This window comes from Chionomys nivalis, chromosome 3, assembly GCF_950005125.1.
Source record: "Chionomys nivalis chromosome 3, mChiNiv1.1, whole genome shotgun sequence".
Taxonomy (NCBI): Eukaryota; Metazoa; Chordata; class Mammalia; order Rodentia; family Cricetidae; genus Chionomys; species Chionomys nivalis.
The window spans coordinates 122,442,481-122,465,892 of record NC_080088.1 but is presented as its reverse complement, the minus strand read 5'-3'; the positions used below and the strand labels follow the sequence as shown (position 1 = coordinate 122,465,892).

The 23,412-nt window shown below is 46.4% G+C and overlaps 1 protein-coding gene across 1 annotated transcript in view; it reads right to left on the bottom strand.

The window, feature by feature from the left end:
- LOC130871426 (uncharacterized protein KIAA1671-like) overlaps positions 1 to 23,412 on the bottom strand; it is a 98,693-nt gene that overhangs the window by 3,633 nt on the left and 71,648 nt on the right. The window contains exons 7-12 of the mRNA XM_057764760.1: positions 22,218 to 22,352; positions 17,061 to 17,169; positions 16,461 to 16,534; positions 16,215 to 16,352; positions 14,078 to 14,188; positions 4,027 to 4,145 (exon numbers count right to left, since the gene is read on the bottom strand). Coding sequence (XP_057620743.1) covers positions 4,027 to 4,145; positions 14,078 to 14,188; positions 16,215 to 16,352; positions 16,461 to 16,534; positions 17,061 to 17,169; positions 22,218 to 22,352 — 686 coding nt within the window. The remainder of the gene's footprint in view (positions 1 to 4,026; positions 4,146 to 14,077; positions 14,189 to 16,214; positions 16,353 to 16,460; positions 16,535 to 17,060; positions 17,170 to 22,217; positions 22,353 to 23,412) is intronic.

The following is a 23,412-nucleotide window of genomic DNA, read 5'->3' as shown; positions in this document are numbered from 1 at the left end:
GTCTGAGCTCAACAACTCTGCAAACAACCTAGCTACAGCTTCTCTGCAGAGTGAGAAGCCCCAGCCAGGGCCTCATGTGGGCAGAGTCTGCAACTCCTCACAATGGCTCCAGTGAGGTCTTAGGAGGAAATGAACCAATCACAGCTATTCACAACCAAGAAAAAAAAACCTTCACCTTCTGTCTCCTAAAACTGCATTGGTTTTCTCATTGTCATGACCAATTCCCTGAGAAACAGCAACATTTGTTCCATGGGTTGTGCTGTGTCTCAGACTCTCAAAGGACAGGGAATCCATGTCTGGGGACTTGGGAAGATGGGTCTGAAGCAGCTGCTTACACGCCTTTGTCATGTCCTGTTGCCTCTAATGACTCAATTCCCCCTTCTGGGTTCCATCACCATGGGGCATTACAATGTCCTGAACAGCACCCCCAGTTAGAGACTGGAAATCCAGAGGATTGAGATGCTGTGAAACCTCTCCCTCACAACCTTGAGGACATTTGGACTTTAATAACAGCAGCAGTAACAACAAGAGTGGACTCAGCCGGCTTTGGGCTAGCCTGGGTTTGAGACAGGCTATGGACTAGATAGGGAACACGCAGGTTTCTTTAAAGTCCTTTGCACTCAGACCCTCAAATTCCCTGATGACTCCAACTACTGCAGCCTCTTCCTCTCCACCCTCAGGACACTCAGCTTCTTTCCCTTAAACCCGTAGTTATGGGCACCGAAAGGATGATGGCCTGTCTGTGACACGAGGAAACTGTCGTCCCTCGAGACATTCCAGAGCGTGTTCTGTTTAGTGAGTGGCATGGTGGGCAGGAGAAGAGTCTTAACATGGTAAGGGGATTTATAACCACAGGGAAATGCCGGGGGAAATAACAAGGCAGGTGGGTATGCTCCAAGTGCACGACCAAATCAAATCCCTTATCTTTTACAGCTAACTTAACAAAAGTTAAGGTAAAGAAATAAACCAATGTATGAAATGTCAAAGATGAATGTGTAGAGAATAACAGAAAATGGTTGATGATGAAATAAACTGAAGCAAGGCATAAACTAAACCTAAACCAAGTCAGTCAAAATTCAGGCACAAACCCGACCCCACTGGAAGCACACTCACGATATTCAGGTCAGTGGTGATCACAGATGTTCAGACGCACACTAAAAATCAAAATCTATAAAAATCACAGTCTACAGTCAAGTCCTCTGGAGCTAGCTAGCCAATGGTTTCACCGCAGCCTAAGAACAAAGTCTAGGCCCAGCTGGTGCCTAATATAGGCAGGCCTCTCTCATACATCACAATGGTTCCTTGTGAGGTCATGGAGCCATGCACCAATCACAGTTGACCAGAAGCCGGCATAGCTTTAGAGTTCTTTGCTCATGGCTCCTCCCACATCAATTCAAGATTCAGTGTAAGGGAGGTAGAGGTTATTTGGCTCAGCCTTGCAGAGGATCAGACCAGCATGGTGGTGGGCTCAGCTGGTGGCACTGGCAGCAGGGCCTCGGGCGAGGGCTTTCACTGCATAGACATCTCCTCACCCTTGAGCCTATTGAAATATCCTTGCCATCTAGGCCACTCCTGAAATTCTTTTCAGTGTCAAAACCACAAATCCCGGTTTCTCCTGAGTCAAGATCCCTAACATCTTAAACTGATGAGGTTGATAGTTCGAAGTTAGTCTTCTGTCACGTCAATGACTGACATTTCTGGGGCCTTATGCCAAATCAGCAGGGCAGAGAGCTGGCTGTGTTGCCTGGTGGCCTAGGTTTACCTTCTGCATCATTCCTATATAGAATGAGAAATATATAATAAGCAGATCATGTGACTGCTTGATACTTATCTTTTCTACAAGCTGGGAGCTTTACTCTCTAACTTGTATCACACTCCAGGTATCCCGGACTCTGACCATATAGCCTCATCCCATCAGCTAAGCAGGGTTGGGCGCCAGGCATGTTGGCACACGTGGTAATCTTACCATATGGGGGTGAAGGCAGGAGGATCAGAAGTTTAAGGTCATCCCTAGACTATTAAGAACAACACGAGCTCCATGAGACCCTTTCTAAAAAAGGAAATGAAAACATTTTAATACATTCTCATAGCTTTGGATTCAGCAATGCTTTCTTATCCCAGCAGCATAGGCACACACCAGGTGAGAGAAGGCTGTTAAGGGAGAACCCGGAACAGACAGACCTGGGCGCTCACAGGGGAAGAAGAGCAGCAGCTTATGTTCAAAAACTCAGAAGGTGGAAGATAGACCCCTTGTTGTAACTCTGAGTCATGGAAAAAGGTCAACATCGACTCTGCTCCCCACCAAATGGGAGGGTTCAGGGTTTTATGTAGCCCAGGCTGGTGTCAGATTTACTATGTAGACAAAAATAGCCTGGAACCTTTGATCCTCCTGCCTTTGTCTCCCAACTCCTTGAACTGCAGGCACGATTCCATGCCTGGCACTGCCTTCAAAATTCTCTTCATTATTATTTTTAGTACTTTTTGCGTGTGTTCCTAGTGTATGTGTGTATGTTCCTATGTGTATGTGTGTTCCTATGTGCATGGGTGTTTGTTCCTACGTGTATGTGTGTGTTCCTATGTATATGTGTGTGTGAGTTCCTATGTGTGTATGTATTCGCAGCATGTGGCTATCAGAAGTACTTGCTATATATCATATCCAAAGCAGGCACTAAACTCATAGGAATCCTCCTGCCTCTACCTCCTCTGTGCTGCTGGTATTCCAGGTGTACTTCCCTATACCTGGTTTAATTTACTCTGCATTATGAAAAAAATAGTTTACTTAGTTTGTGTGAACAAAAATGTCTGAAAAGATGCTGTCTGGCTGTGAACAACAACAACAAAGCTCCTGGAAAGAGTCTGTGTTGTGTCTGAAGAGACAGACAGTCTAGGCAGAATTTCAATACTGTGCAGAGGTTTGAATTTGATAGGTCCAGCGACTAATTACTTTACCTTGTGCTAGTTCTAGCTCCTTGCCGCACTCAGTTCCTGAGTTTCTTCCTGTCTTCCTTCCCTCTTTTTTTTTTTTTTTTTTTTTTTTTTTTTTGACATTTCAACACACACAGGGTTTGGTTGTCTAGTTTGGGCTGTCATGGAATTCACTCTGTAGACCAGGCTGGACTGGAACTCTGTAGATCCACCTTCCTCTGCTTCCTGGATGCTCGGATTAAAGGTGTCTGCCGCCACCACCCAACTGTCACTCTATCAAAACTAGTAACTCATGATAATAAACACCTCCTTGAAGCTATTAACTTAGCGGAACATTAGCTTCTCAAAACGGAGAGCTCTAAGAATGTCATCAGATCACCTGTTCGCCTGTAGAATAGCGCTCCCCACTTCTCGATGTACCTGCCGCTCTGGTGTGCCCACAAATGTATGGTAAAGTTGCCTCGACTTACGACTGTCTTTGTTGTGTAAAACTGCGCAAATCCTGTGAAAGGCTTCCACATTGGAACATGGAATTTTGGGGTAACCTAAATTTGTGTTCCTGGGGCATGCTTACTCTAAATGACTCCAGAATAAACCATCTCTTATTCCCTTTAGGATGAGAGCTGAGGTGCTAATGTTGGCATTTCTTTATACCTGGGAGATCGATAACACAAGGCGTCCTCAGCCACCAAATCTTCATAGAAACATCGGGAACCCCATGTTCAACACAGTAATGTGGTGTGTTGGTTTTTTCCTGTTGCTGAGACAACAGTGACTTGAGGGGGTTGGAGGGTAGAGTCTGCTGTGGCCGTGGGAGCTGAAGGCGGCCTCTCACATGGCATTCACAGTCAGGAAGCAGAGAGCCTCTCCAGATGGAACTTTAGCCCCCGCTCCTATATTTTGGTTTGGAAACAAGGTCTCATGAAGCTTCACTGGCTTCACACTGTTAGTAGCCACGCAGAGCTGCACCTTCAAGGGTGGTCGCTGTGTCAATGACAGGTGATCTTTTATTTCCAGATAAAGCTTTGCAGCACACACTGGGCATGTGCAGGAATGCGCCCTCCCCATAGGAACAAGTGTGGCCTTCCTATAAATTCATACCTGTTCTTTGGTTTGAGAGAGCCCGGCTGTAGAGACGATGCCTCGCTTCTCCTTCCTGCTGCAGCTGATAAGTCCTTCTTCCCTCGCTTCTGTCTTGGCGTCTTCATTTTGGCTTTGCACTGGTCAAGAGGAGAATCCACTGAGATCCATCAGTCACTGGCCTGTAACCTCTCACAGAAGAATATGCTCACATCTTCCTCTATGTCAGAATGTATTGAATAACACTAAAGCTGTAAGGCTGAGCAGTTTTAATGATGGCAGTTAGTATAAGTCTGCCTATCTTAGCAGTTTGGCCGAGGCAAATTTTGGTTCTTGATTCCAAACCTTTTTGTTTCTTTTTATTTATTTACTTTGAGACAGAGTCTCTCAATGCAGCCCTGGCTATTGTGGAACTAGCTATGTGGACCAGGCTGGACTCAAACTCACAGAGTTCTGCTTGCCACTGGCACCCAACTGTTGGGATTAAAGGTGTGCATCCCACTACCCGGCTTTATTTCCATTTGAAATGCTAATATTAATTCACATCAGACATCACACTGTAAATGTGGCTGCATATCTCTCCACAAACATGCAGGTTAAGGAAAGAAAGCCACTGCAGAGCGCAAGGGTTTCAACAGTGTGCTGGCAACGTGATCCACAGAGATAAGGAACGAGGCCCATATCAGGAAGGAATACGGTGTTACTGCTCCTGGAATCAGGTTTGAGAATGAAGATGCAGAATTCATCTGTGAGATGAAAAGTCTGAACCAAGTCCACAGCAAGAAATGGGTCAGGAGCATGGAACGGTAGTGGGTCAGGTCCAGGTCCAGGTCCATCAAGTAAGCTCTATCAGTAGTGAGGGAAAGAGCAGAACAGCGGTCCCCAGTCCTTGCACACACAGCATCAGATGGTAGGGTGGTGTGCAGTCATGCCATGGCAGCGTTTTTGTTTGCTGTCAAAGGGTTTTACTGTTTTGAGTCACGAGGAATCAAAGTTTTCACACATGCCAGGCGAGGATTCCACCACTAAGCTGTGCCCCCTCCTGCCACTGCAGTGTGAGGGGACAGCATTTTATGAAGCCCATGTGAGGGAGTTGTGCCCTTTCCACAACCTGGAGTGTCTGGTATGTCCTTGGGCCTGATCTACTTGATATAATTTAAATGCAGCCATGTTGTGTGGGTCTCTGCAAACACCACAGGCAGCAGGGTAACAGTCCAATGGTGGTTCAAACTTCAAGTTTGATGCCAAGTAGTTTATTTAAGGCATTTTTAGGCACAGCACAATTTGGTGAAGTTTCCTGATAATTCACTCAATCTCATGTGCACAGCAAATCTAAAGACGTGACCACATCAAAACTCTGTGTTAAGTACAAATGCCATCTTCTATAAAGATGGGTTCTATAGATTAACTAAGAAAACAAGTTCAATATGAGGGTCTGGGTGTAGTCTCGGCCACATAGGTAGCCCAAAGGTCACCAGGCTGTTAAACACATCTGTTCTCACCTTTCTGGGCAGAAAACCAGTTATAGCCTGTTGTTTTAAGGTCAGTAGAAGTCCATAGTGGCCGGGGGAATCCTGATCTTCCAGCTCAATTGAAGGTTTGCTGTGGCTCCTGGCAGGAGTGCTCCCCAATATCATGCCAACACTTCCAGGCCAGTAAAACTTAAGGTTGTGGGAACAGGAAGGAATTTTTTTTTTCTAGGGAGTCACTAGGGTGTAATGAGTATACATATTGCCTTTTCCATCCTGCCTTGTTTCCTGGACCCATGGATCCTGGCTATGGGAGAAACTGTACCATATACTGGATGCTGATTCAAAGCATACAGCACCTTCTAGAGAACCCTGCCCCTGCCCTCCATGCTGCTGCCATCTAGCTGACACTGGAACTATGTCTTCAAAAGACCATCCCATCTTTCATCAGGTCAGCTCCCTCGGGATAGCAGAGAACAGGGCGAGACCAGGGGATTCTGTGATCATGGGCCCCATGAACTACACTTTCTACCTCCCCTTACCAGCCTACTGTACCTTAAGTCTGGTTATGGGTCTAGAGGCAGCTATTGGTGACCCCGAGGGGCATCAGTATTGTGTTGCCTGACATTTCCTTCACAGCTGGTTTAGAAGACAATGAAGAATGAACTTCCTCAGTCACTGGTGACAATGATAACATTTCAAGGGGAGGGGGTAATGAGGGTAGAATGATTACCCCCCAGGTGAGATTAACCCTTGAGTACCTGAGAGTTCACAGTTCTCAGCCCTAATAGAGTCCTCCCACACATCCCCATCTCAAGTCCCAGGATTCCATACTTTACCAATTAATGCCCTAGCCTAACTGCAGACACTGTCTGAGGCTGGGACTTGAGTATTTGCTGTAGTTCAGCCAACCTTATCATGTGGGCTGCTCTTTGATTTTCTGTAGCTTGAGGTCTATGGCTGCTGGAAAGATTCTCTTCCGGGACACACTTAGAAACTTTTATCCTGTTTCCTTTAATACTGGAGCCTGTCAATCTTATCACTAAATTCATTGTTGTCCTCAGCACGTGCTGAGAAGCTAGACCTTGGTTAACACAAAGCTCATTCCTATCCTTTGTTAATTTACCAGAGATGCTGAGAGCAACTGACCATCACCATCACTTTCCTTATTTTGCAACTGTCCAAAGTTTCCTATACAGAACCACCAGACGCATTCCTGCTCATAATTGGTGAATCGGGATAATGGATGGCATTCTTCTCCTTAATTTGTAAAGTGTTCTCACCATGGGCTCTCAGTTCTCTCTGAGCTCCCAGAAGAGGCTTCATTAGCTGTAGCTGTTGGCAAATGGAAAAGCCTACGCCAGATACTTGAGTCACCCTTATCCTTCTGCTGCTCTGGATTCACTTCTGGTGCCAAAATCTGCAGTAGTCAGAGTTCTCCACAGTTACAGGACTTATAGAAGGAATATCTCTCTCTATATACACACACAAGCAAACACACACACACACAGAAACCCACATAATAAATCCCCATTTATCATACACATATATACAAACATATATGTGTATACATGCACATATATATATGGGTGCGTGTAAAACCCTAGAAAGGCAGGAATTTTAAGGAAGGGGAGAATCACAAGTTACAGCTGCAGAGACTGAAAGTTCCACTACAAGACAAGCTCCAGAAGGAAGAAGACAGGGAGGGGGCGGCACAGTTTCACAGAGAGGAAACTATTCCCTCCTCCTAAATCCAGGGTTTGTATAGATTCTTCTGTTGTTGTCTTACATTTGGTCTAACTGATCATGTCACCTGATCTCTGCGCTAAGCCTAGCTCCTGACCTGCATCTGTCCCTGCACACAGATAAGACAGTGACATCTGCAGGAAGAACAAAGGAGTGACAAGTATTCATTACAACTCTGCCAAAAGTAAGTGACAGAATGGGTAGAAAAGGAGAGATCGCTGGGCATCTTTCAAACTAGCTGAGGCTTGCTTCTCACAAAGCAAATGACAACAATGAAGGAAATGCCCAAGTGACTTCATGAGCGAGCGAGTGGACCACATTGCTGACCTTGGAATTTGTTTCGTCCAGACATTAATATATATATTAATACATTATATTAATTATATATTAATATATTAATATGTATATATATACACATATGCATGTCAGCACAAAGAAAGCACCTGCAAAGAATGCTTTTTCCCACAGCCCGATCACCAACAGTATGACCTAGAGAAGTTTCTACAGTGTGACCTTCAGCTGGGCCAAGATCCAGCCACTGGAAAGTCAACCAGCAGCAACTGAAGGCATGCTCACAGAGTCTGCTGGCACCCCAGTCAATAGAAGGTGAAAAGTTAGGAGCATGTGTATTCTGGTCATTCGCTTTGGACATGCAATCTCTGCAAAGCTATATTATTTTGGTGTGTATATTTGGTGGGAGAAATAGAGAAGGCAGAAGAGGGAGGGGGAAGACAGGACGAAGTGGCTGCTATCATTTTAACATTTGAAAAATATTAAACCAACATATAACAACTAACCAACACACGCAAGGTTCAGGAGCCTGAATACCAGTGAATTCCTGTTCTTTGCTCTTAGGTGCTGGATGCGGCATTTGCTGGGCTCCAATTTGTTTCCACTTCCCAACAGCAGCCTGATTTCCACCTGGTATGCACTTCTTTAGATACCATACCCCTGCCTTCTCGGTAAAACTCCCGAGCCTCCTCCAGCTAGAAGATCTAAAAGCTCTCTGGAGACTTTTGCTGTAAGCCTTCCTGAGGGTCCTGCCACAGGCAAGGTCCAAGCACACGACATAACTTTAAGAACCAACCCTGCATCCCCGAGACTTAGGCTTCTGAACCTAATAAAACACTGATGGAGGAGGCAAAGTTAACATAGTCCGGCCAAGCATGTGGAAATAGAAAGACCTGCTTCTTTGTAGGCTACCTGCCTTCTTCCAGGCACACTCTGCCAGCTTAACACCTCACTAAATAAAATGTCTTTTTGCTTTAGTGACCAGAATCTGTGTGTTTCCTTGCAACCAAAGTATATTAGCAGACAGCCAGTAACCTACAGGGAAAAACTTAGGGTATATACAATTGGCCATTTGCCATAAATAGAGTAAAATACAGCAGCGTTCTGTCTACATCGCAAAAGGTGAACCTCGTTATCTGTAGCGTATAGTGTAGAAACAGAGCTCCAGCTAACACTCAACATGATCTCTTTACTCTCAGCGACCAGATCCTAATTCCTCCTTTACCAGGAGCTGACTGACCTGCTTTAGAATAGCATTCTTTGTCATTTTCCCATGGGGCTCTCATTTTAAATCAATGTCACCATAACGGTTGTTTTGAAAAGACTTCTAGACTGGAGAGATGGCTCAACAGTCAACAACCCTGGCTGCTCTTCCAGAGGAAACAAAGTTTGATTCTCAGAACCCACTTGATGGCTCACAACCAACTGGAACTGCAGACCCAGGGCACTGAACACCCTCTTCTGACCTCCAAAAGCACTGCATGCACGTGTGGTGTAAGCAGACGTATATGTAAGCAAAACACCCATACGCATAAACAGAAATAAAATAAGAATAAGCTTGGGTGAGTTTGCTGGACCCCTAGTCTGAATTTCCAACTTGTCTGGTAGTATATGAGACACAAGTACAGTGAACGTAGTTCTTTGGCACAGAGGAGCAGAAACATAACCAAGAATGACTCATCTCTGCATGGCCACCCTTCCGAGAACCAATGGGAACACCACATACTTCCAAGAACAACATAAAGGCCACACAAAGTGTCACGTGTCTACAATCACAGCACTCCAGGAGTGGATGGAGGATAAGGATTTCAAGGCCAGCCTCAGCTACATAGCAAGATCAGGCCAGCCTGAGCTACAGGAAACCCTGTTTCAAAAATTCCAAAACAAGGGTCTAGAGAGATGGATCAGCAATTAAGAACCCTTGCTTCTCTTACACAGATGGTTTCATAACTACCTGTAAGACTTCCTCTGACCCCTGTTGACACACACACACACACACACATACACACATGAATACACCCATACATAACATGAATCAAAACAAATCTTTAAAAGCATTCTAAAACAAAACATGGCAATAAAAAGATAATAATACAAAGAGACAGAGCTGGTGAGTTGAGCTTGGAAAAACTAGAAGAAAATTTTAATCCTTCTCTGTTTTGCAGACACAGATTTCCTGCATGGAACAATGAATCAGTTCTAGAAATGGAACTGGTGATGGTTGCACAGCTTTAAGATTCTATTTCATGCCTCTAAGAGCTATGAGCTGAAATGTATTTAAACTGATAAATGTTGTATTTCACCTACTTTATCACAATGATTTTTTTTAAGCTTTCTGATGAAATCTAGTAGCAATCAGAGTTTGAGAACAGTCATAAAGGGGCAAAGACACTTTTTTCTCAAAATAGTTGGGTGGTATTTATCTGAAGATGTGCAACATTGTACTCTTTGATTTATTCCTCTTCTAGGAAATTTTCTAATAAAAATTTTTGTGAAAATGATCATAATTCCAGCACGACTTCAACACTCTGAGGCTGTTCATGGTTTTGAAGACAGATGTCGCTCTCCAATCAAGGCTGCCCTACAACCTGAAATCATTCAGCTCAGGACTCATAAGCGTGAGATTCCAGGTGTGTGTCATCACACCTGAATCCTAGTATGATTTTTTAAAGCCAAAGATTTAAAGTTTGAGCTTGAGCATAGTGGATTTGTGAAGTAATTTATTATATATTCACATAACCAAGTGCTAGGAGGGTATTTAAAATTATAGTGTGGAAGAATATTTAATAATCTAGAAGTGTTTCAGTATAATGCTAGTGAAAAAGACATGGAGTTTAGCATGACTGAGTTCTGGGTGTGTGGTCTGGTGTGTGCTCTTACCTTGTCTAGCCATCTTTTCCTCTGATTGGTGTAGTTGGGGCTGTCTGTGTCTCTGGTGATCAATCTTCCAGGTGCCAGTGAATCCAAGGCTCCGATGGTTGCTCCTCATGGTACAGTCAGGGCCATGGTTCCAGTCAAACCGTTGGTCACTCTGTTCCTGGAGGTCACTCAGTGGTGGCTCTGCAATACCAGGGGTTATTTTGGCCTGCTCCCATGGAGATTGTTTTCTTGGGGCTGTTTATGCTGAGGTTACTGCCTTGGGCCTACTCTGGAAGAGGTGGCTGGTTCCGGCCTGCTCCAGTAGATATTGCTAGCTCAGGCCTGCTACCTCAGAGGTTGTTTATTCATGCCCAGTCTGACATAGGACTCTGGTTTGGGGCTGCTCCCTCAACAGTGGCTCCCTTGTACCTGCTTCTGTGGAGGTTGTTGCCTCAGGCCTGCTCTGGCAGGGGTCACTGACTCAAGCCTGCTCCTGTGGAGGTTGCTGCTTGGGGCCTGCTCAGGCTGAGGTAGCTGGCTCAGGCCTGTTTCCATAGATGTCCCTGGCCTGGGCCCCCTCCTGCAGAGGTCCCTGGTTTGAACCCCGTCCTGCAGATGTCTCTGGCTCAGGCCTACTCCCTCAGTAGTTGCTCCCTTGTCAGGTTAATTTAAATTATAAGAACTATTTAGGAACAAGGCTAAGCTAGGGCTGATATAATATAGCATTATTATATTCATGATGGAGGAAGGTCATTGGTTAAATAATAAAGAAACTGCCTAGGCCCATTTATAGGCCAGCCCTTAGGTGGGTGGAGTAAACAGACAGGATGCTGGGAGAAAGAAGCCGAGTAGGGAGTCGCCATGATTCTCCCACTCCAGACAGACGCAGGTTAAGATCTTTCCTGGTAAGCCAGCTCGTGGTACTACACAGAATATTAGAAATGGGTTAGATCAATATGTAAGAGCTAGCCAATAAAAGGTTGGAACTAATGGGCCAGGCAGTGATTAAAAGAATACAGTTTCCGTGTAATTATTTCGGGGGAGACCCTGTTAATTGCTTCTATCCCAATATGGTATGATAGACCACGCCCTCCTGAAAGGTTGCTGTGAACACCCTCAAAAAATTGCTTCACTCAACTGCCCACTGAGATGAACCTGGCACACAGGTTATACCGTGAAAGACATGAATAACAGTGCCCCCATTCAGCAGGAAGCAGTTTGGAGAGAAAAAACTGCGCCCATATTCCCAAATATTGTTTATAAATGTTCTTTTACATTTAAAGGGGGAAATGATATAGGTATGAATAATTTGCATTGGTATGGATTTTAAGGTCAATTTTGTTATATGTATATGTATTTCTGATCTTGATTAAGGTATTGTGATTGTGTAGTTCATTTAAAAATGTAATGTATAATTAGGAAATATAGGTTGCTAATGGATAATCATAAATAATAGTCAAGCTTGTAGTCACGTTAGTTAGATTTTCTAGATATATAGAGATATATTTCAATTAGGCATTCTTCATATCTTTCAAAGACTACAGAACATGGCATTTAATGTTTTAATAACTTAGGGCTTTTCATGACAATGAGACACGTCTGCTCCTGGCAGCACCAGTCTACTTCAAGAGGATGATGGGCATCGAAGAGGCTCCTTAAGGAGTTTGATAGCCATTTGGGCAAGAAACTGCTCTTGCCTGGACTGTTGCATAAACTGGACACAGAGAACCCGCAGAAAGAGGACTGCTGAACTTGCCTAAAGGTGAGATGGTCTTTCGGGGTTCCTGACTCATGAAAGAGTCTATGAGACATTCTGCAGGACACAACAGAAAGTGACTAAACTGTCTTTGGAATTTCCTGCTTGATGAAAATGTCTGCTGGATACTATGGGCCTGTAGGCTGAAGATGGATGCCCCAACAATACAAAAGAACTTTGGGTGACTGTCCAGGCAGCAAGATGTCTCTGTCATTTCTAGAGTTTTCTTATTTCTTGTTTACTTAGGTAATATTATATCCTTCTGGAGTCTTTGATGGAGTTGAAGAATGGTTAGTTATAGTTACAGTTTTCCATTGTTATGATAAAAGATAAAATAGATATAAGTATTGTAACTGTAATTCTTGCTTTATAACTGTTTTGTTATATGTAATTTTACTATGTTAAAGTGAAAGCCTTTTTTGTTTAAACAGAAAAAGGGGAAATGATGGAGGAAGGTCATTGGTTAAATAATAAAGAAACTGCCTAGGCCCATTTATAGGCCAGCCCTTAGGTGGGTGGAGTAAACAGACAGGATGCTGGGAGAAAGAAGCCGAGTAGGGAGTCGCCATGATTCTCCCACTCCAGACAGACGCAGGTTAAGATCTTTCCTGGTAAGCCAGCTCGTGGTACTACACAGAATATTAGAAATGGGTTAGATCAATATGTAAGAGCTAGCCAATAAAAGGTTGGAACTAATGGGCCAGGCAGTGATTAAAAGAATACAGTTTCCGTGTAATTATTTCGGGGCATAAGGTAGCCATGCGGGCGGCTGGGTGCCGGGGACGCAGCCCCGCCGCTTTTATTCCAACATATTCATAATAAGTCTCTGTGTCATTATTTGGGAGCTTGTAGCCCCGATGAGAAAGTACTCCTTCCCTATGGTTTCTCCCATAGCCAGGATTCATGAGTCCAGGAACCCAGGGGTGGAAATGGGAATTGTTTCACTCATTATCACTCCTAACTACCCACTAGGAAATTATTTGCTTCCTGTTCCTGAGATCTTAAGTTCTGCTAGCTTACAAGTTTTGGGAGCTCAGGCTTCCCCCTCATTATTCTGGGTTTCTGGTGCCTTAGACATTCTTAGCCAACATGCTAAGAAAGGGAAGACAGCATTGGGAGGGATGACAGATTACCAAGAAGAAACTGGATTGCTTCTTCACAATGGAGAAAAGGAAGATTACGTCTGCAGTGCAGGAGATCCCTAGGGCATCTCTCGGTGCTACCATGTCCTGTGATTAAAGTCAATGGGAAACGACCACAACCTAATCCAGGCAGGATGAGAAAGGGCACAGATCCTTCAGAAATGAAGGTATGGGTCACTCCTGCAGGAGAAGAAGCAAGACCTACCTACATTCTTATTTATGGTGGAGGAAATACAGAATGGGTAGGAGAGTAAGCTACTCATATCAGCCAAGGCCATGTGACCATTACAGGAATGAGGATTATTAGCAGCAACACGAAACCTCATGGAACCCCCTCAAGCTAGCAGAGTACATCCAGACTCTGCACCAGTTACATTCCCTTGGGACAGCGTGGATACAAGACAGAAGCCTAAGCAAAGGGACATCTGCCTTTGAGACTGCCTTCCAGGGGTCCTACGCAGACACTAGGTCCACCCATAGGTTCAGACAGCCAGTCACCTTACAGAGTGAACAGCTGTCACATACAATGTGTCATCAATTTAAGTGAAACCCAAATCCCACCACCTTGTCATCCCCCGCCCAGATGATGGCAAAAGGGAACAGAATTCAAAGGAGGCAAGTCAGTCCTGACTTGAGGTGCTAAAGGGTTTAAATTACGACACTAAATATATCAACTTAGGAATTTTTAGTGAAAAGAATTATTTTGATTTTTAAAAAAGACATGTATTTAAGGCATTTCACTTCTTCCATGGCTAGAGATCAAGAGAAGAGAAACCAAAGGATGGCTCGGTCCTCAGAGCACAACTCACCCGCCTGGCTTTGCTCTGATATTTGATGGCTTTCTTGGTTTCTTCCTTGGCGTGTTCGACGTAGTCGGCAGCATTCATCACATTTCTCTCGATGTTGTTGACCATTTCACCCTGAAAACAAGTTTCAAGCTCAGCAAACGTCAAGTCGCTCTCTCATGTCTCCCGAGACAGCTCTCAGGTAAGCCCAGCACGAGAGGGATGGAGACAGGATCCCTCACGGTTACAAAGTGGTGCAGACACGCCAGCAAACGCAACCCAATTCCTGTTTCAGGAGCAGCTGAAAGGGGCGGTGGCAGCAAGGACAGGTGAATGATGACCTGACATGTCTTCACAGATGACAGGTGAAGACTATCCACAGATGAGCGATGACCTGACATGTCTTCACAGACGCACAGTGAAGGGAGGGCTGCAAGCTCAGGTTAGTCTCATGTTTTACCCTCAGTAAAACATCCCACACGCAAAGGATGATGTCTTTTCTAACAGGCAGAAACCCACTACTGCTTATCTTTACAATATCAGCGAACTAAGTACAGCCTCCAGGTGACAATGAATTGATGGTCAAAGATGACATTGGGAGGAGAGTCCACAGCACGTGTGGGGAGGTGCATTACCTGGGTCCTGTCCGGGAGGAGACCGAGTCTGCAGCAGCCAATAGCAAAGCATTGGAGAAGGATGGATAGGTGACTATCATTCACAAGCAAATGCACTAGCAAGTCCTGATTCTGGGTTTCTGTGTTACCAACCTAACACAACGGCAGATGTCTAAAAGGTAACGGGAAGTGAGGCCACCTCTGGTGGCTTGTCCTAATGAAGCTTCCCACCACACATTAGGTATGAAGTGATTATAACTAAAGCCTGAGCCGTACAAAGCTTTGGGATTTCAAAATCGATCTACCATCACACAACTACTTCCCTCTGAGTCCGAAAGTCACCAGATGCCCCACTCCACAGTTCTTAGACCAAGTGGCAACTGGTCCATCCCAGGTCAAAGAAAACCATACGTGTCCGTCAGTGCTAATCCCTGCCCACAGATACCCACTCCAACCCACCAGTGCCTACCCTTGCCTCTCCATAACTGTTGGCATCCTCCACAGGTATCTGGTACGTGAGCTTTTTCACAGGTTTTTACGATAAAGTTTATCAAAATAAACACCATTCAAGGCATGTGGGGATGAATCCTAAACCCTTGACATATCTAGGCATCAGAGAACGTCACTAGCTATCAGCCAAGGGACTCTGACAGCTGCCTCAGAAAGGTGGTGACGAACAAAAGCTTGTCTCGCTGGAGGCCAGCTGCACCCTAGCCTGTCCCAGATGCTCCTGAGGGATCTGAAAACCCTGGAAGACTGGTTCCGTCTCTGTAGGTTCCCACTGCAACTGAGTCAGTATGGACACATCGGCCATGCACACACAACTTGATGTTATACTTGCACACACTCTGGTCATCCCTGCCTGAGCTGCACAGCAGGCAAGAACACCATAGAGTGAGGTGGGCTCTGGTCAGTCTCAGTGATTTTACCCTCAAGGTTAGTCTTTAAGCACTATCCTGATCCTTGTTTCGGTTTTTCGAGACAGGGTTTCTCTGTAGCTTTGGAGCCTGTCCTGGAACTCGCTATGTAGACTAGGCTGGCCTCGAACTCACAGACATGTGCCTGCCTCTGCCTCCCAAGTGCTGGGATTAAAGGTGTGTGTCACCACAGCCTGGTGCTCAGTCATTCTTGGAGTCAACAGCCCCAAGAGGGGAAGACCAATGTCCCCACAGTCCTGCCAATTTCAGGGTGGTTGGCTTGGCCACCTCCTTCCTCTGTGAGCACTGTTATATGTAACTGAGGTCACATGATGTGTGTTCACATTTATTACATGTATTCATATCCGTGGCTGTAGTAAGGTTTCTGTATATCCTTAAACCCACCACAGACATTTGAAGGTTTCATTATTCTCCAGCACCTGGTGCTGCCTGTGGCTCTCTACCTAAGCAGCTGGCCAGCGAGCATGGCTCCTGTAACTGACTAGTGGCCTATGGAGGAAGTGTCCACTTAGGTTTCAGTTAAGCATTCACCACAAACAGCACCTGATTCGAGACTGGATACCTAGCCCTGGCTTCCCTGGCCAGAGCATGGGGAAGATGCCTCATTACCTGGGTCTCCACAAACATGGCCATATTCATGAACATCTCGTGTAGCTCTCGGATGCTGCTCTCCAGCTTCATGATGTCTTTGTGACGTGACTCGATCTCGTTGAGAGCTTGCCTAGTAATTTGTGAATCCGATATAATCTTTGGAAGGCAGAAGAAAAAGTATTACTAACTCCAGGCTGGCTGGTAAGTTAAAGGCAAAAGTGCCCGTCTACATTAAGTGTGTTGATGTACGGCTGTGGCACTCACATCCGAGATGAAGATGGACGGCTTCCCGCTCTCCAGCATCTCCTCCAGCTCATTGTCTGTGGTGGTCCTCCCAGCTGAGGGGCAATGGGAACTGCACTGAGGATGCAGCGTGGGACGCAGCCAGGGATCGTCAACTAAGGGATCACTAAGCTCTGACTGAGCCATTAGCCTCATCCACAGAGTTTCCCTGCCCTTTCTAAGATCCCTTCCTGGGCAGGCTAATGTGGCGGAAATGTGACCGCAATGTGTCACAAACCCACCCTGGTATTACAGAGGAGTAGCCGTGCCTCTCCTACAGGTTCACCACAGGCTTCAGGACAGAAGCAGCTAGCCTGAAGGTGGCATGTGACAAACACATGGAGGTCATCTCCCAGCCAGGCAGGAGGGGCTGCAGCATACAGAAGCGCCTCAAGCTTTGCATATGTGACTGATGTACAAGCGCCAGCAGCTATGAGCAACTCAGCACCGGCTCCCCACCCCCAACTCTGAACACATCTGGCTGACACTAGGCCCAGGCATTAGAAAAGGGTTTCCGGTTTATGGTGCAGCTGAAGGTGTGAAGGATCCTTGAAGAGTGTCTGCCACACTCTCCCTACTCACTGATCTCTAGCTGGCGCTGGACGCGGCCTTTGCTTCGCTCCCGAAACAGGATTTGCGCTTCGTTGTATTCTGTCATGACGTCCACAAATTTCCGTGACAGCACCGAGTGCTAGAACATGGAAAACACGGTGTTAGTGTATGAGAGTCATTCCTTCCTTTGTAAGAGGTAAAACCTATGACTGGAAAGCTCAGACCGTTACTCTTTTTCAGTAGAAAATAAGAGCAAAAGCAGCAATGGAAGCTGTATGACCTGAGGTCACCAGGCCGTAATAACACACACCTATAATCCCAGCACTCAGGAGGGAGAGGCAGGCAGATCTCTGCGTTTAAGGTCAGCCTGGTCTACACAGTGAGCTCCAGGCCAACTAGGACTACATAGTGAGACTATGTCTCAAAAAAACAAAACAAAATGCCACCAACAAATAATCTGGGGCCTACAGCAGTCAGCTGACTTCTGGAGGTGAGCATTATGGGAAGCTGAATCCAGCTGGCAGGCACATGGACTGCCTTGAGCTGGCAGGCTTGTTCACACAGCACTGAACTTCCCAGGTCTCAACCATAAACCCCCAAACAATTAAGACCAAACCACTAACATCCAGATGATTCAGCTGGTCCCCTGCTCTGCAGCACAGACTGTGTGGGTTTCTGAGGTGTCATTTCACAGTGAAGAGATGCAACCCATGTGCAGACAGACAGTGAGGGAGGGCAGACATGACAAAAAGATGCAACAGCTAGGCTCAGATGTGGCTCAATGACAGAGCTCTTGCTGAGCACATGCAGGGCACCAGATTCAATTCCCAGCACAATAAACAAATGGAATTGCTTTGGATTTGGACAAAGGGAGATGCTGTTCTTCCACATCGCCTCAATCTAACTGAGGCTGGAAGGCTGACCTGGGTCCTTCGTATCCGCAGGTCCATTGACGTTCAGTTCCCACTCTCGTCCTGATCACAACTCTGCTCGATAGCTAGAAGGAAGCAGGGCAGAGTCACCCAAGTATGACAGCAGTCTCAGGATGGCCTCAATTTTCCCCATAAAACTAAAGAACAGGTGATATCTTAAAATCATCCTCTAAAGCAGTGGCTCTCAACCTTCCTAATGCTGAGACCCTTTAATACAGTTCCTCATGTTGTACTGACTCCTAACCATAACATCATTTTTGTTATTACTTTATAACTGCAATTTTGCTACTGTTGTGAATTGTAATGTAAATACCTGATATGCAGGCTGTCTAATATGTGACCCCTATGAAAGGGTTATTTGACCCCCAAAGAGGTCAAGACCCACAGGTTGAGAATCACTGTTCTAGTTACCAAAAGAAATGTTTATAACACTGTACACATAGGTATTCAATGACAGACATGTAGACAGACATGCACAAACTTGTGTGTACACACATTAACACCCATGTAAACACATATATACAAATACCAACATACAAGTATGCACATACTTGCATACATATAATGTATGCATACACACCCAAATCATAAATACATGTATATAGAAAAATGCATAAAAAACCAAACACATACACAAATATGCATACAGGTGTGTGGTTGTGCAGGGGCCTTGTGTGTTTGTATTTATGCATTTGTGTGTTTGTGTTCGTATGTATGCGTTTGTATGTCCACATTTGTCTCTGTTGCTCTGGCTGTTTGCATGTGTGTGCATCGGTGTTTGTAAGTAGTTGGTGTGTATTTGGGGTGTGCCAGGTGTCTTTAAACACCCAGTCACTGTAATGAGTCTGAATTAGATATTGAGTGGTTGTATTCTTGGGAACAACATTGTTTTTAAGGTGCACACTCTCAGGGTCCGCCTTGAGATCAGTGGGGAGCACACTAGGACCTGGGCAACATGTCTGCCACCATGAAGTTGCTGTCCCTGAGAAGAGGGTGTGACATGCAGAGATGAGATTTTTGCTCCTTTTGATGTGTCTCTGTGAGTTAAACACGTCTTCCTCACAGATCAAGGAAGGCAACTTCTATTTAAGTACTGTGCAGAAAGCCACAACCCTCACCCAGGCCAGGTGTCATGCTGAACGCAGAGCCCCATGGTCTCAGCTGGGCTGATGTCAAGTGTGTGCCGGCTGGAACTGCAGGTAGGGGGTGCTGCAGAGAGCCCTCCCTCCCCTGCTGCTCAGCCAGTGTCCCTCCCACCTCCCACCACAGACCTGGGATAGAACCTTGGGAGTGGAGAAGGAGGGGACCACAATGCAGCCCCTCCCTGATCTCTCCAATGGTATTTCGTGGATGGTAGTATAAGTGTGCATCTCTCTACTGCTGTGGGGGTGGGGGGGTCAAGGTTGGGTTTTGGGAGTCATGAAAGCCCTAGTTTGGAATTAAAGCAAGTGACATGGATTTGGAATTGTCCGGAGGCTCACGGGTCACTTCACCGCACCCAGCCTTTTCAGCAGTTTCTTGCCTCTGGAGAGCAGCCCTTTTTTCTTTTTCGAGGACATTTCCCTGCCTCTCCCAGGACTACCAGAACCCATAGATGACGTAGGTGACCCCGAATGGAGATGGGCTGTGGGGGATGGAGCTCTCCTTGCTGTCCCTGAACCCTCGGGAGGAACCTAGTAGGTACATTGCGACAGTTTTATTGGGTGTGTCAGTGCCAACAACAATTCACTCGGTAACGCGTACTGCCCCATCTCCCGCCAGCCAGGGGAAAGGGTGGTGGTTCGTTTCTTCTTTCAATTTTTAAAGTATGCCATGTTCAGCAAGTCCGGTTTTATCCCATGCTTTTTCAGACCCAGGCCAGCTGGCCTTGGTGAGTTCCTGATAGAACATCCCCATTGTCTCAGTGTGTGGGTGCACCCCTCGCGGTCCTAAGTTCCTTGCTCGTGCTCTGTCTCCTGCTCATGATCTGGCATACTTTAAAAATTGAAAGAAGAAACATGGGATAAAACCGGACTTGCTGAACATAATGGACAATGAGGACTACTGAGAACTCAAGAACAATGGCAATGGGTTTTTGATCCTACTGCACGTACTGGCTTTGTGGGAGCTTAGGCAGTTTGGATGCTCACCTTACTAGACCTGGATGGAGGTGGCTGGTCCTTGGACTTCCCACAGGGCAGGGAACCCGGATTACTCTTAGGGATGATGAGGGAGGGGGACTTGATGGGGGAGGGGGAGGGAAATGGGAGGTGGTGACGGGGAGAAGGCAGAAATCTTTAATAAATAAATAAACAATAAAAAGATCTGAAAAAAATAAATTAAGCAAGCAATTAAAAAAATAAAGTATGCCATGAGAAGTACACGCCCGCTCCCAAGCCCCCTCTGAGAGAGAGGCTGGCCTCGATGGGCTTTCGCTGTCTGTGTCTTGGGAGACAGGGTGGCCATCGCTTTGGCAAAGAAAGCCAGGTCATAATTTACTCTGAAAATTCAGACTAAAAGCAGGGGAAGTTATTGTCAATCAGATGGATAGGCAAGGTGGCCGAGTACCCATCAATCATTGTAAAGCAAAAGCTCTCAATGGGAATTTGGATGGATCGTGAACTAGGTGGGTAGATAAGACCCTGCCATGGTGGAGTGAGCCCTTGGGTCAGTTAGAATCCTACAGAAAGTTTGGGAATGGCACACTGTTTGAAAGAAAAAAAACTGAAATGAACCTTAATTGCAATCTAAGGAAGCTCAGAGGCCCTTCTTCTCACGGTTTCCAAAGAGAGGTATGTTTTCCCCAGCACGTGGTGGGCTTTGAAAGACTATTAGGTGGGGAAAAAAGCTAACCAACAGTGTTTTGAAGGGATGGAATTTGATTAAGGGACATAGAGTGCCAATTTAACTTCATTCTGCAGCTAGGCACACACCTGAGCATGGCCAGTAATTGCCAGGCCTCTGGTTCTCTAAACTCCCCAGGGCAGAACTAGGCAAGTGAGAGCTGGCCACTCAGTGGGCGCATACACCATGCAAGGCAAGGGGGCCCCAAGCTTGCTTGGATTGAAAATCAAGGTCTAACTCTAATGGATAACACCTAGGGCGCACCTCAAAGCACACCTGAAGATACCACGGGACCAGCTAGTGCAGTCTCAGGAACTGCTACGTCGGGAGACAGTATCGCATTGGTAGGCCAGCACCTCTCTCTCACCTCCATGAGCTCTGAACAATTGTGCTTTGAGGAGAGGGAACACCTGCTCCTAAGGCCAAGGTGCTGCAGCTGGGTGTTCCGGCCAGCTTTGGCACGCCCAGAGCCAAGGCTGCCCTTCAGGGCTTGACCTGGGATTAAAGTTTTGGCTGTTAGTGTGAGTCAAGCTTGCTCACAGTAAACACGTGGATCGGGTTGTGCTTTTCCCGAGGGTGGCTAACAATGCAACGGGCAGCTTTCCTTTTGAGTACACGCTGGCGCACTCTGTGTAAACAAACGGCTTTAAGAAATATGTTCCCAAGGTTGGCCTTTCCCGTATTCTCAATGGACATATTTAAAAATGATTGTTCAAGATGATTCGTTTCACTATGAATTCAGTTGCTGGGCAACTGAGACCAGGTGAGATAGCCTATAATACTTTAGGTCCAATGGGTTTTTTTGAGACATATTTCTTTTCTCTCTCTTTCTCTTTCTTTAAGCCCACATTGAAGTCTTAAGACTACCACGCTGTCCGCTTAGGGTAGCTTAAGTCGGTATCTCTCTAAGGTGTCTTCGGTTGCTCAATTACGTGAAGGCTACATGCCTGATTAGGGTGTGAAATGAACACTCTTCTTCTATGTCCAAGCAGATGAGCGAAGAGATAAAAACATATACATAAAATACAACAGATAAGAACTCGCAGTGATGGCGAAATGTGAAGATGAGACACTCAAGAGAATGCAGTCTCAGGCAGGCGTGCTACGCTGCAGAAGCCCTGCCATCTAAGCCCTAAGGGGGTGGCCAGTGGCATTTGGGTCCCCAAACCTCACTCTCTGTCAGCTGAACTGTGCACCTATTGTAGAGGCCAAGGAAGGCCTCTGACTGACTGAAACCAAAGGGTCCTTCTGTGGGACACCAACATACAAGTTGGAGCTAAGCACTTGCGGGCACAATGGCCAAAGAAGGAGAGGGGAACAAAATCAGGGCAGATGCTGGTGGGAACCAAGTCATGAAAGCAGCAATGCAAAGATTGCGCCAGACCGCAGAGAGGGGAAGAGGCAGGCAGGCAGGCTAAGGGGGCTGGCTTACCCTTTTGGCCTTGGAGCGCATGGGTGGGTCCTGGGAGTAGTGGGATGGAGCATCAGAAAGGTGGACCTCCACATCGTCAGGCACTTCTTCCAAGAAGTTGGAGGGCACAAGGCCTTTCTGCCCATTCAGCTCTCCCTGTAAACAAAGGGTGGAGAAAGGGTCAAGGAAGCCACTTCATTTTCCAGAACCTATTTCTCCCACAAGGACACCCTACTTAAGAGGACAGATGTGACCAGTTGATCCAAGTGGTATCTCAGAGACTGGGGGTGGGTGCTCATGTAGTTCAGGGCCTTCAGTGGCACCGATCTTCCCGCCTCCACTTCCCAAGCACTGGGTCACGTGCTCAGGCCACTGCACCTGGTGAGAGGGTCTGCCTGAGCTGCACAAAGCGGGGACTCAGGTGTCACAGAAGCTCACAGGGAAGGCTCTGCGAGGCCACAGTGAGACGAGGCCTCTGTGAGCCAGGGACAAAAGCTTCCCAGCACCTTGATCTTCAATTTGGTCCCAGAACCGCCATGGGGCGGAGTCTTCCGGTACTCAGAACCTTGCGGGGCAGGCAGGGCCTAGCCTAAGCCAGGCTTCTCCATGCTTGCTCACCTGGGACTCTGACAGGCTACAGTCCAGCAACTCTTCCAGTCATTAGAGAAGGAGGATTGCTTCCCGGAGGTGACGTCTCACCAGAGCACACAAGGACGGCAGCGCCTTGTGTTAACAAAGCCACTTCAATACACAGCAGCTGCCTCCCACAAGGAGACAACATTGGCAGAAAGCATCAGGTCTTCCTGCAGGGCATTTCTTCTGTTTCTGCTTAAAGTTCTTTTCTGCATTTATCTATCTGCGCACATGTGGAGGTCAGAGGTCAAACTCAGTCTCTTCTCCCACCACGTGCATTCCAGGGACAGAACTCGGGTCTGGCAGCAAGCACCTTTACCCGACGGAGTCATCGAGCATGTCCTTATTCTGTCTGGACTGCCACATATTGTGTGTAGTTATGGAGTCCGGTGTGACGTGTCGGCATGAGTACACAACACAACACACTAGTGTCCACTCAGGCAATGGGTGTCCCCAGCTATCTGGAAATGCACAGACCGCCGCTGTCACCATGATCCTGCTATACTGCCTGTTGGAAGCAATTCCGCCCCCAGTTGCACCCCTGGACCCTGCGCGTTCTCCATCTCCCCCAGCTCTAGAAGCC